The sequence below is a fragment of the Apiospora marii genome (genome assembly GCF_038362585.1).
Source record: "Apiospora marii strain CBS 49790 chromosome Unknown utg000003l_segment0_segment0, whole genome shotgun sequence".
In the NCBI taxonomy this organism is placed as follows: Eukaryota; Fungi; Ascomycota; class Sordariomycetes; order Amphisphaeriales; family Apiosporaceae; genus Apiospora; species Apiospora marii.
Window position 1 is genome coordinate 5122797 of NW_027117374.1, and position 13667 is coordinate 5136463.

General features: G+C 53.7%; 4 protein-coding genes across 4 annotated transcripts; 1 reads left to right on the plus strand and 3 right to left on the minus strand.

The window, feature by feature from the left end:
• Nucleotides 1–275: 275 nt before the first annotated feature.
• On the plus strand, nt 276–1191 carry PG985_005140 (uncharacterized protein; the record flags this gene model as incomplete). Its single annotated transcript, XM_066824909.1, has 2 exons — nt 276–798; nt 866–1191. 2 exons carry the CDS (start codon nt 276–278, stop codon nt 1189–1191), a joined length of 849 nt encoding a protein of 282 aa, XP_066688069.1.
• Nucleotides 1192–1617: 426 nt separating this feature from the next.
• On the minus strand, nt 1618–3322 carry PG985_005141 (uncharacterized protein; the record flags this gene model as incomplete). Its single annotated transcript, XM_066824910.1, has 5 exons — nt 1618–1773; nt 1935–2483; nt 2548–2741; nt 2850–2977; nt 3276–3322. The coding sequence occupies 5 exons, from the start codon at nt 3320–3322 to the stop codon at nt 1618–1620; spliced, it is 1074 nt and encodes a 357-aa protein (XP_066688070.1).
• Nucleotides 3323–6803: 3481 nt separating this feature from the next.
• Nucleotides 6804–8553, minus strand: PG985_005142 (uncharacterized protein; the record flags this gene model as incomplete). Its single annotated transcript, XM_066824911.1, has 2 exons — nt 6804–7292; nt 7372–8553. 2 exons carry the CDS (start codon nt 8551–8553, stop codon nt 6804–6806), a joined length of 1671 nt encoding a protein of 556 aa, XP_066688071.1.
• A 1425-nt stretch (nt 8554–9978) lies between these two features.
• Nucleotides 9979–11004, minus strand: PG985_005143 (Small GTPase superfamily- Ras type; the record flags this gene model as incomplete). Its single annotated transcript, XM_066824912.1, has 4 exons — nt 9979–10220; nt 10290–10565; nt 10714–10828; nt 10993–11004. The coding sequence occupies 4 exons, from the start codon at nt 11002–11004 to the stop codon at nt 9979–9981; spliced, it is 645 nt and encodes a 214-aa protein (XP_066688072.1).
• Nucleotides 11005–13667: the final 2663 nt, after the last annotated feature.

Below are 13667 nucleotides of genomic sequence, written 5' to 3' on the forward strand. Positions count from 1 at the left end.
GAAAGAAAGAACCATACGGGGCAATCTTGATTGTTTGGGCATAGGTGAAGATTTTCCTGCAGTAAATTATGGATTCCTTACCCTGGGGGCCTATGGGATCACGACACATCAATTCAGGCACTAACACCAATGAAATCACTGCATCGGACTTCAAACCCTTCAAAGCCAGGCAACAATCATAATATCAAGTTTGTTCGACTCATTTCTAACCTTTATTATATCCTTTCTATCTCCTCCCTAAAAGAAAACCAAGAAAAGAAAATCAAGTTGCAGCGATGGCGCAGCCGTACGAAGACGAAGATTCCGGCATAGCCATGTCTCCGGACACGGCCACAACCAAGCGCAACGAAGACCTGCTGGACAGAAATCACGATGACGACCACGAGGAAGCCGAAACCGCGAGGAGGCGGCTCTTCCAGGAACAGCGGCAGCGCGACAACCGGATGCAGCAAGCCCTCACGGCGGCCAGGAAGCGAATGGAGGCGGGCCGGAACACAATAGAGCGGATGATGCAGGAGGAGACGGCGCGGACGCAGAAGATGGAGCGCCTCGAGGCCGAATCCGAAAGGCTCAAAAGCATGCTGTCACAGCGCGATATGGCTATTGCCGTGCTGACCCAGACCGTCATCAAGGAGCGTCAAAGGTTCAACAATGAGCGGGCTGCTTTCCAGAATCGCATCACTGCTACGGATACCGAGACGGAACCCGCGGAGACCCTCTACGTGGATGATGATCTCAATGTGGTTTCTCGCAAACGCAAGAGGGGGATGCCCACGCCGCCCAGCAGTGATATTGCAGGTAGGTCACACACAGGGGAGCTTGGTCTTCTGAGTCGGGTCTATCTAACGGAAGCTAGTACCTACAGTCGACAATGGCAACAATGACGACGAAGAAACTTACACCTTCGACCTCAATGACGGATCAGAAGACGACGCCCCCATAGTTCCGAGCAGTCCGTCACCAGCCAGAGCTGTGACTGTTACCTGCGCGGCCCCCAAAGTCGCCCGATCTGCAGACGTGGTGTCTGGAGCCAAAACATCCTCTAAAGTCAGCGGAGCGCCCTCAGTCATTGCATCTTCGTCATCCAGTAATCGGATACGGGGCATCTCAAAACGAACCAGAGCCAGGCCCACCCCAATAGTACGCGTGTACAACCTACGGCCTAGAAGGCCTATAAACTACAAAGTCTGAGGGAGTTTGTATGTGTTATATAGTGTTGTGGCAATCTTGGCGGGGAGTTGTTACGAGATGTATTATACAGGGCGTTTGATGGTGGAAATAGTCAGCAATGTCTCAAGGAGGCGGCTTTGATACGGCGGTATTTGACACAGAATAGTGTACCATATATAGTTCCATCGTCTATCTAATGGTTATTGTCCATCATGTATTTAAAAACCCTAAGGGTCTAATGTGTCGTAACGGGAGAATGTTGAATCATCCATTTTGTCCATAGCCGGTCGAGTTTTCCCTCAGAAACCCATGAAAATCCATCCTAATCTACAACGATGTTGTGTTGATCCATAATGCCATGCCTGCACTTTTCTAAGTCTAATTCGTAACTCTATCTCCTTCTACCTTTTTCCAAACACAACCCCCTTGGAACAGGCTTCCAGCGCCTTAATAGGCGTTGTACATAGGGTCGATCGGAGCCGACATAGCTTGCTGTATCACCGCGATCATGCGGTCTCGCGATAGTCGTCCCATCTGGTCCATGCCCACAGGACAAAGGACGAAGGTGCTGAGAAGGTTGCCCAGCCCGGTCATCAAACGGGGCTATTGGAAGGTTTCTGCGTTAGCCAAGTCAAGTCTCCTGTAAAGTTGGCCAACACTCTGCTTTTCAAGCCGCAATGCAAGTAGAAGGACAAAATATGAATATAAGAGGGAAAAAGAACCAAATCATAGAAGAATCAGGCCGTGGAAACGTCTATACATACCGCCATGAACAAAAACCCCATCTCAAACGCCCCCCACCCAACCCCCCACGCACCCCCATCACCACCACCCAGGAACCGCGCCAGCACCCCCTGCGCCGCGGCCTCGAGCTCGCGCCAGTCGGCGTTGGGCGCCACGCCGTCGGCGTCGAGGCCGTAGGGCGGCGCCTCGCAGTACAGCAGCAGCTTGAGCAGGGACCGGAACTGGTCGCGGTGGACGATGTGCCCCGCCACGTCGGCGGCGCGCGGCGACGGCAGCTCGTGCGCGGGGACCAGGGCCGGGCCGAACTCGAGCACGGTGGGGTCGGCGTCCGAGTAGCGGTGGTTGCAGTTGAGGAGGAGCTGGTGGGCTTGCAGGAGGTGCTCGTCGTCGACGGCGGTGCGGGGTTGGCCGGCGTATGCGGACGACGAGGACGAAGACGCGGCAGAGGCGGAGGTCCGTCGGGAATGGCTGCTGCGGTGGCTGCTGCGACTAGCGCCGCCGCTGCTGCTGCTTTCGGTTGTGCTGGAGGTGCGCAGGCTCTGGAAGAGGAGGACCGCGAGGCTCCGGCCCTGCGTCTCGAAGAGCTCGTAGATGAGCCCGGTGACGCCGACGGGGTTGGCCGACTCGTCGTACCTCTGCAGCAGGATCGCGACGGCGACGCTCAGGGTCTCGAACGTCAGGCCCGGGGCGGGCCGGTTGAGGGTACGGGTACGACCCGAGGCGGAGGAGGCACCGCTGGAGCAGCAGGCTGGCCATGTAGAGGTCCGTCTTGAGCGGCTCCGGCAGGGTGAGGGCGAGGAACTCGACGAGGTCCGACGCCGTCCAGCCTGTTTGTTTGTTTGCCATTGCTCTTTGTTAAGGGTGTTGTTTCTCAAGATGAATTGCAAAAAAGAGGGGAGAGGGAGAGGGAGAGGGGGAGGGGTAGAACCACTTACAGGCTAAACCGTCCCGAGTGATTTCTGTGCCGAATTTCTCGGTCACGGCGTGAAGCCACGTCTGCTCTTCGGGTAGGAGACAGGCACCCATGTAGAGCTGCCTGAATCGCTGCTCAAATTGCGCTACGCTTTATGAGTAATAGAGCAATGGATATGGCAAGGTTGCCTACCAAGTGTTCGCACTTGTGGCCATTGCCGGTTGGCATGGGCTCTCGAGGAGGGTGGCATATCTGCTGTAGCCGCTGACGCTGGACTGTCGGTCAACGACAAAAGGAAGTTTGCAACATGAAACGGTGATAGTCGGGTTGGGCAGTGTCGTCGTACAGCTTCCCATTGCTTGGGTTCGATAAGTGCCGATATAAATACTCAGCGTTCAACTCCCGGATAATGATATAATCAACGCTGAGTGTCCCACCCGTTGCTTACCATTTTGCACTATTCTTGTAAATGGAACTCCCGGATGTGGCTTGCATGTTGATATTTTGGTTTGGGATAACGGTGCCTTCCCTGGTTGGTCGATAGGCCCTCTCGAAATGACACAGGTGAGGCTCAAGGAACAAAGACGCGTATTGCGACCAATAACCATCGTATCCAACCTCGCCGTAGGCCGAGGGCTGCCGAGGTCAACCAGTACGTCCTTCTCTGGGGACAGAGATTAGAAGAGAGCCAAAAGTTTGGAAGGAGTGAAGCTGTAAGATCGATTGGAACATAGTCCAAAAGCAGAGGCCTATGTCGTCTCGTTCCCATGGGCTCCGGGTCAAGTTACGCAGGCTCCAAAAACTACGCAATTTGCTTACGCTGCCGTGGGAGAGCTACCCCAGAGCCAGGCACATTGTGGCGCACGAGGAGCCAGGTCTTAGAGCTGGGGTGAATAAGGACCCAAACAGACATGAATGAGGCTTTGCTTTGCTTATCCTGTTCGTGCTACCGCCCGTCTGCTGTCAGATGCGCCATGCTATGTCATCGTGTCCGGTCTGGCCAATCGATACCAAAAGGAGCCATACGACGGTGTGTGTGTGTGTGCCTAGCTGGGATTACCTTTGAGCGGTCCTTCCGTCCCGAGTCCAGCCCCAGAAACGCCCGTCACTTGAGACGCCGAATGGAAGAAGAGAGAAAAGATCCCCCAAGTCAGAGGACATCTCGACCTCTATTATTAACTACACGGTTTACTATGACCACCAGCTGTATTTCATTATATACGGCCTCCTAGTGTACGATGGTCGCTTGCTTGGACTGCCACATCCTAGGAGGCTGGTGCAGCTAATAATACACCGTCGCTTTGCTATACATCCATGTTCTGCCGAGCAAGGATAAGCAATAGCTTAGGTAATTTTCGAAAGGGTCACGCTAGCGACATGGACCAGGGTCAAGCGAGACCTTGGCTTTGGCTGGGATCTAGGTCTCTCCCAGCTGTCCGCCTCACCAATGAGCCGATGAGCCTATGAGCCTGGTGGGTACGGATACTTGTGTTGTAGTTACAAGAAATGCCACATGATGGTCGCATCGTCATGTTGTAAAAACACGTCGTAGGGCTGCATATGGAAAGGACTTGGTTTAGGAGGCTGGGCGTATAGGCATCTTTCGACTCCAACTCTATATTTGGACAACAACCCATCCCTCTTGTTCACAGCCCGCAGCGGGTGTTCCATTTGTTTGGGACCCCATAATCCGCTTGAACCCTGGAACCCCAGTCGCCAGCGGCAATCTGACCAATCTGGCGATGCGCGAGATCAGCAAGACGCATCTCAGCCGGGATGGGGGCGGAATCTCGGTGCCGAGATTGTGGGCGGATCCCCGGGCCCGCGCTTACGTCCTTCCACCCCTGTGGGCGACGCCGAGGAATACAAGCGACAGGAAGGAACTCAGCCTCGGCTCGGCTCGGCATTACCACTGTATATGTGTGTTTAAGTATGCTATGTTCCACAAGTCCCCTCGCTTGCTCGGCACTTCGCGCGGCTTTACACTGCCATGTTGGCGGCTGGTCTTTCATTCACAGACCGGCTGATACTTAACTATGACAAAGCGAGCCCCTACTAATTTCACACCGCCTCCTGTAAGTCGCGACATGGCGAAAGGAATCAGATTACATAGGGGACGCTCAGCTTTGAAACTTGTGCGTATATTCATCTTCTGCCGGTGTTTCAATATCTCCGCTCGGGGAGCTCCCCATGGGGTTTAGTGCCATAGACGCTGGCCGTATTGCTGCGCCGTAATTCAGATGGAGGGTAAGATGAGCATGGCGGTCGTTTGATGCTGACCAAAGAAACAGCCCCCCTCTAGTTCATTGTTCAGGTCCATATGCGCCGCCGCATACATCCGGGAGGAGCCCCCCGGGCACTCTAATCCAGAGAAAGGTCTCACCCTTCGGAAGGAGCCGTAGCCATCTTTTGGCGGCAAGCACAGTCACTGGGATAGGCTGAGTTACGTTACTACTTGGGTAGTAAGTGGGTGTATACGCACTTCAATCAAGAATCTCCTGTGGTGCTACCAGGCAGGTCATGAATCGCTTAATACTCACCAGCTTTCTGCTCCATAGATGCTCAATTCCTACGCTACAACCGAAGGGAAGTCCTTCACTGTGACAGGGTGTTCGAAATGAAGGCTTCAGGCATTGAACAGCTGTACTAATTATGGATACAAGACAGTGTTTTATGTGTGTTTAGCTCGCGTGCTGTAAAATTGAACTCTGTGCTGATGATTTTAAGCTAGAAATGTGAGCAATCTGTTTCCGGTGCAGTTTTGCCCAATTCGTGCGGATATGCCGCTGCTAGAACGTTCTGATTCTTTGATAGCAAAGACATACCGGATATTCTGAAACATAGCGGATTCTACGGATCGGTGGACTGAACGGATCATGCGTCAGCAGTCGTTGTTGGGATAGACTGCGCGGTCTACCTGTACGGCGGCTAGTACCTATCTAGGTCTCCAAAGTTACCACTACCTTTGACGCCGGGTAGCACTGGTGGCTTGATATTCAGCTGTGTGTTTTCCACAATAGAAGGGTCTGGGCCTGTCTGCTGGATGCGCACGGCTTCTCCGGTTGTGAGGCAATATGTTGCCATTTGTCTTGGCCACAGGACACCAAATGGCCACAGGACACCCTCCCCAATCTTCAGATCAGCATGTTCAAGAAATTAAAATCACTGGGGATCATAGCAGGTTCTCTGGCGTGGAATGATGATACCACTAGGTTGTTCTATGTGACCCAGTGCCAAAGTTCTTATGAGTAGAAAGGGACTGCGAAACACAAATTGCACAGCACAGGAAAAGACGCAGGGCCTCCTAGACAGTATCATTGCTTCTATGTCAAACTTCGTCTCCAGCCTAATGCCATGCTTTGGTCTCAAAGTAGACAAAGGAATACGTCTCGACATGAGACACAAAAAGAGTGAGGCTGTTCGTATTCAACCGCCATTCCCTTCTTCATCATACCTTGATGTCAATGCATCAGCCAGCCTGTTCTATCTATAAGCTAGGGAATTGTGTGAATGTGTGCCCCTTCATCACTGCATGCCAAATGCTGTGAACTGTAATCAAACAAGCCAAGGTTCATGACTATTCATGGCCAGCGGATCCAAAACCTAGGTAACGCTTGGGTTGCTCATTACGGAGGAGGAAGAGGCGCTGGTGAGCTTCGGGCCCGAAAGACGAGAATTTGATCGCGATTCTGCAACGTCAGACCGCAACCTCATCAGCCTCCAAGTAAATGCCCCCAATGCTGATTCCATCCGCCTCACTGTTTTTATACCAGCTGAAAACAAGCCTCTTCGGGATTCGGGACTTCGGGGCTCGAAAGAAGAGGAAGAACCCCAAAATAGGGTTGTTGTTTTTAGTCATTGCTATTTTTTTTTATTTCTTTTTATTTTTTCGTTGACGTCGTCGGGGGATGACTGGCTGGACATTGGGAACGTCGACCTTCTCCAGCCTCAATCATTTGCCATCGCCGCACCTCTCTCAAGATGGTTTCGCATTGGCCCGATCCAGAGAGGAGGCGGGGAAAGGATACATGGGATAATCCTGCGTAACCGGCCCCATATGGACAAAGCGCTGATCCACGAAGCGATTCTCGACCCACCCCGGCGACGCCACCGCCCCCGTCACGACCCCCAAGCAAGCCCGGCAGACCCACGCGACGGTCTGGCCCTCACGGCCCAGCGGGCCCCGGAACCCGAACTGGTCGACGGGGATGCCGCGGCGGCTGCGTGGGCACAGCGGGCAGCTGGCCCCGACCGCCAGCAGCGCCTGCGGCCCGGCGGCGGCTGGAACCTGGCCCTGGCCCTGGCCCGACGGCGGCGGGTAGGAGGCGGCCCAGGCCCGCGCGATGTCTCTGCGCTTCTGCGAGGCTTCGGCCGAGTTTTCTAGCGCGTACGTCGACGGGTGCCAGCGGTGCAGCTGCGTCATGGCCTCGAGGCGGTGCGGGGCGCAGAGGCGGCGGTCGGCTACCTTGGACGCGCAGGCACACCTAGTGATGCTGCGGGCGAGGTGGCGGCTGCCGAGGACGATGGGGTCGGCGGGCTCGGACCACGACGACGATGACGACGACGACGATGAGCGGGGGGGACCGGGTGGGCGTCGTGGGGGTGCTGGTGGCAGAGGGGGGTATGATCGTGATGGTCGGGTCGAAACTGTCGGGGAGCGGGTTCACCTCGAAGACGTGCCAGCCCGTGCCGGAAAGGTACTGGCCCGTCTCGTCGTTCTCAATGTTCCAGCAGCAGTCGGCGCAGGCGTAGTGGCGCAGGGACGTGGCCAGGTTCAGGAGGTCGTGCGTCGCCTCGTGCCGGCCGGACTTGTCGTGGTCGTCGCAGACCCAGACCCGCGCGCCGGGGTGGTGCTCGGTCGATTCGCAGATGCCGCCGTGCTCGGGGTCTTCAGCGGCCTGGCAGGGCTTGCCGCAGAGTTGTCTGTTCTCGTGATCACCGTCGATGACGAAACCCGTCGCAGCAGAGCAAAAGCCCGTCAGCGGATCGTCGGATTCGGTCGCGTCATATCTGGTTTCCAGGCGCCCGCCTTTAGCCCAGAGGCGCTCCGTCGGAATCAGTGAAAGGGGCATCACGGGTTCTGTGCTGGCATCGGCGAACAATGGTGTCTTGTTCTGGGGGTAGAAGGGAAATGCCGGCGGGGGCGACGGTGATCTTTCGACGGGCGTGTAAGTGACATGCTGGACGAGTTCGTTGTAGGGATTGTAACGAGCTGCGAGCTGCTTCTCCGCCAGCTGCAACTCGACCTCCCTGTGAGTCATGAAGAGGCGCCAGTTGATGAGAATTCGCTTCAAGTCATGACCTATATGTACTCGAAGCTGTACTTCTGCCTTGCTGGGTATAGGGCCAGGGTCCTTGAACTCAAGAAGGGGCTTTGGGCTTTGCGGGAAGCCGACGTTGCCCTCGATGTTCATGGGCTGTGGGTTTAGCGGAGTGTCAGCATGATCGATAGGAATCGCCGAACTAGGAGGCGAGCCCCAGTCCATGTCTGCGATGTAGTCGAGGTCCGATCCCTTGCCGTCCGCGCCTAGCTCGTCAGCATGGGCATCTGAAACAGATGAACGAGACTCTGCCGGTACGGTTTGAGATGAGAGGCGACGGATGTTCACCAGCTGGTGGAAGCGACGAATCCGTTCTCTGGTAAGCCTCGCGTGGCTACCTAGGACATCATCAAGTACCTGGGATGGGTCGGCTTCATCTTGATGAGAGGAGTTTTGGAGCGACATGGTGAGGTGTGTATCCAAAAGATTTGGAGACTCAATCTGAGAATAGTTGAGACTCCTCTTAGGATATGTGATGGTGGAAGGGGGATGTGATGACTGGTCTTGGGATCCTTTTCGCCTGGCGAACAGGAAGCGCAGTCGCCTACAAATGTGTTGTATAAAGCGATCACAAACAAACCGAAAGAGCTGGTAGTGCTCACACGGGCGCTGGTAAACGAGGTCTTTTCTGTAGTATGTGTGCAGTGGTAGGGTGTGTTGAAGGTCTGGCCAGGCGACAGACAAGGAAGTGAGTATGTTGGTGTGTGATTTAACACATCTTATTGGGGTCAGTCTGGAGGAGTGCGGCTCTTGTCACCCAGGACTTCACAATCGATGTTCTTAGATTGTAATTCCTTGTTTCACATGAGAGCAGGGGATGGTGCTGGTGTTCGGCGATGAATCGCTAGAGCAACTAACTGGTGCAGATCAGGCTCAATAATTTAGCAACTCAAACCACTGACTGGGTTGCTCATAAGCAACAACAATGAACGAAGTCGAAGTGGAAACAGTGGTCGGGTTGGGTAAGTAGCGGCTCAGCTACCTGTGCCAACGTTCACAGTATGGCACCGTCACGGCCGCTTCACCTCTCGCGTACATGATATAACGCAGTTAAATGGGAAAACAGACAGCAATTTGACGAAACATCACAAGTACTACGAAAAGCGAGAGCAAAGATGAGGTATTTTCCAAAAGAACCAAACGCCTGAGCTCTTGAATTGGGAATTCTACGACTTAACGAACCACTGCCGGAATGACTGAGAATATGAAAAAAGAAATAGCAAGGGGGAGTGGTGGTAGATGCCACCACCGCGACGCGACCGAACGATCGTCCCCGGGAGTTTCGATGGCTTCTTCATATCAGCATGCCAACCGTCTCCCATATCGAAAAATTTCCCATGTCAGGACGTAGTAAAAATGTGTAGTTGCGAGAGAAAAAAGGAAACCTGGCAGAGGTCCGTGAAGACTGTGTGCTGTCTTATAAGGCGAGCATCCCGCCCTAGATGAGTCCTTCCTTCCATATGACTTGACGCGTGTCCCAGTTCTCATATTTTGGCGAAAACACGTCGAAAACTCCCAAAATTACAGGAAGAGATGACCCGACTCCGAATTCCATGCAAAGACTTTTTTGTTTGCCTCGTATAAACCGGATTGTGTGCAACCTCGTTCCTCCCTAGCCGTGGCTACTGCTGCCGAGAAAAGCAGCTTCTGTGTTGCGGGTATCGAATGGTCTCGTTCAAATTCTTTTGCAACAGCCTTTGGCAACCTCATCGCTCTCTGACCACCGCAATCAATCATCAACCCTCCCTGAGCATAACAGCCTGGATAGCACGTAATCGCCACGCGAGCCGTGTTCGCCTCAAGAAGGTACTGCATTCCCCAAGGCACCATTTACATGATGATGCACTTGGAGCAGCAGCCAGCCTCGGCTTCGCCTTCGCCCATTTCCATTTTGTTCGAGGGTCCGTTGCCACCGCCGTTGCCACCGCTGCCCGTCGAGTAGCCTTGCATCTCGCGGTTAAAGCGCCGAATCTCGCGGACGATATCGTAGAAAGCCTTGTCAACGTTGATGCGGGACTTGGCCGATGTTTCGATGAAACTGCAACCAAAGTTCTTGGCCAGCGTCTCGCCCTCTGTAGTCGCGTGTCAGCTCGTATCCAAATGAAATTGTCCCGGATGGTCGGGTAATCTGTAGCACGCACCTTGTCTCGAAACCTCTCTTTCGCTCTCCAAATCGCACTTGTTTCCTACGACAACCATGGGGAAGTAGTCCTTGTCCTTGACGCGCAGGATTTGTTGTTGGAAAGTCGTGATTTCCTCGAAACTCTGTCGCGACGTAATCGAGTAGACTAGCAGGAAACCTTCACCAGTGCGCATGTACTGCTCTCGCATGGCCGAGTATTCCTCCTGACCGGCGGTATCGAGAACATCGAGTAGGGCAACTTCATCGTCGATGACGCACTGCTTGCGGTAGGAATCTGGACAGAACAGTCTTGTGAGCAATTGTTCAATCGATGAAAGAGCTGTACCCGGTGACCAATCTTGTTGTGGCCATCGCCAGTTTGTCGGTAGGATATGGCCACTAGGGGATAGGGGTCGGGTAGAGCAGAGATGCCGAGGACGTACCTTCAATTGTCGGGTCGTACTCGTCGACGAAGTGGGCTTGGATGAGCTGGATGGTCAAGCAAGATTTACCGACACCACCACCACCGACTACCACCAACTTGTACTCTCGTAGGAACTAAAGACAACATGATGTGAGCTTTTGCCGATTAATGCAGAGAGGTGAGGAGCGACGGCTCCGAATAAGCTTTATGCTCGATGCCGTCGATCTGGGCGAAAACTGTGCGCGGCGACCTTGACTCAGGTCGTGCAACTTGTTGTCGAAGAAAGGGATGGGCTCACCTTTGAGGCCATTGTGGCTATGTGTGGGCGACCAAGTCGAAATCGAGGAGGCGAAAAGGGTGGTTGATTATTAGAAGAATAAAGCGACCGACAATTAAAGGGTGGTCAAACTTGAACTGAAGCGACGAGGTCGACGTCAGTATATAGAAACTCGAGACTCGATGCTGCAGACGCGGTCTCGATGTTGCTTGACTCGGTAACGGCTCTTAGGTTGTCAAGGAGTGGAGAGAGATGTGTTTGTTGTGAGAGTGGTAGAGTGAGGTATGTGGTTGGGAGAGGGAAAGCTGGAAATTCGGTTGGACGGTAACACAATCGAACACGGGCAAGACGGGAACAACGAGCGAACGATCCAGGTCGGTGTAGGCTACTTGACTGTGCTAGATGGATAAGAGATGGATGGAGACTGACTGCAGAAGGCCGGTAATTAAATTAGGAGATCACCCGACAGGTTTTATGAAATTCAATGAATTGGTTTCCACGGCCGACGACCAAGATTGAGTCGAATTGAATACAACAACAAGAAGTAGATTGGTTGGGTTCTTTTCTGGGGAATGGCAGGAGGAAGCAAGCAAGCAGGCAAGCAGGCGGGCAAGCAAAAGGCAGGGCAGCACGAATAAGACGGGACTGGGACTGGGATGGCTGATGGAGGAGGTGGTGCGCGCGGCGGGCGGCGGTAGGCAGGGAGGCCGGTCAGTACGTTTTGGGGGGGACGATCCCTTTTTACTTTCAACCCAGTATTTTGCTTTCTGCTCGCCTTTGCTTGCAGTACTGGCAGACTGGCCTACTAGACCTAGCTTGTTCTGTTGCTTTGTCCGATCAAATCCAGGGGCCTAGGGGCGTCCAAGTGCCAATCGCCTACGGTTCGTGGCCACTAGTTCTAGTTACAGTAGCAGTAGTAATAGCAGTAGCATCAGCGACAGTACCAATAGCAGCCCACCCTGAGGAACCGGCAGAAGGAAGAAGTGGAGGCTCTCCGAGCTGTGATTGGCCAATGCAGGGAGACAATCAGAGCAGAAACGGGTACCACTTGTGCAACCCGACATTGCAAAGCACTTTCTCGACGGGAGACGTTCTCAAAGTAGCAAAGTAGCATGCACGCATCAAAATGCACGCACCTCTCTCGACAGCACATCGACAGGCATTTGCTTTGTTATCTCTCCATTCACTCATTCACCCATTCGTTCATTCATTCTTCCCCGTTGTCTGTTGGCGTTGCTGGCTGGTTGGCTGGCAGTAGTGTCGTGTCGTTTAGGTAGGGTCTGAGAAGGAGTTTCAGCGACAAAGGCCGAAGGCTGCGGCATTGCTGCATTGCTGGAGGAGAAACGTGCCTGTGTATGGGTGTAAACCTTGCCTTTCTCTAGTCTGAGGGCGGATGGAGGGTGGCAGGTGGATGTCGCCTCGTCCTTCGGTTGACATTGGGGGTGTATCACTGTATGTATTCAAATGTGCCTTGTTGTAAGGTCAGAGCTCCCTCTGCTTTACATCATACGCCTCCATTCTGCAATCTGCATTCTGCCTTTTCTCCTCCTAATGCTCGGCGCCTCCCCAGCCAGCAGCCCAGGCTTCTGCCCAGGCGGCATCCTTTGTTTTCCAGTCCGAGAATGTAGGGAGAGGCACAAGCCGCTGTAGAGAGCTTGCCTATGCTTGCTTGGGTCCCGGCTTTAATGTTGGGTAACTTGGTTCCGTTACGTTGCGTTCCACATGTGTTTTATGGGGGTCTAATTCAACTGTAGCGGGGCTAGTTGATGACAGTAGCACTCCTAGTTGTCTTCAGGTTAGATCCTCTGGAATTCAAAATGAGCGCCAGAGATCATCCTGGCTAATCCGACCGGACAACGTGATTATCGACGGATTATCAGCAACGGGATGGCCCAGAACAGCAAGTCTCTAGAATGCTACGTAGAACACGCCAAACAACAAAAACTGGAGAACCGCAAGCAAGGCGTCCCGTGAAACGAAACGGAGATAAGCATATATCAAGCCATCTTAGATGATACATCTCCAACTACTACTACTTGTACATACGCTTGCCCGCTCGACATGATTCGCGTACTACAACTGCTACTACTACTTACTGCTACTATGCCCAAGCACATATGGACGCAGTGTAATCTACTGGGCCGGGCAGCGTTAAAACACAAAGTGGGATAAGTTGGGTGCCTAGGTATACGTAGTGCGCAAGTAGGAAGGAACCGGTGCTCAAAAGTCGACTTGCTTATTTGGACAAAGGCCAATGGGAAGAAACACCGCCCGTGATGGAACGGACGTACGGCGCTCAAGTTTACCTTGTGTCAGTCAAGGTGCCAGCATCCGTGACGCTTCGCTTGGATTTACAGGATCCCGCTCGTCTGGGGCGAACGGGGTCAATGCGTCATCAGATCCCTTTTTTCTTTGTCCCCCAAGCATAACCCGGATCTATCTTCCACCTCGCCTGGCACCTAGCACCTAGGGCTCGAATAATCGTCAAGAAGGGAGGAGGCTTCGGGCTCACATGTAACATACGGACGAACACCCGCCCACGCATGTAAGTAGGTACATGCAGATATCCCGAGCTAGCTACTGGGATGGCATGCTAGGTACTCCCTCGCTGCCCTTTTTCCGCGAACAGCAGTTGGCGTCCGAGAGGGTGTGTGTGGGAGTGAGGGAGCGAACGTGTAAGGGTTTCTGGACCTGTG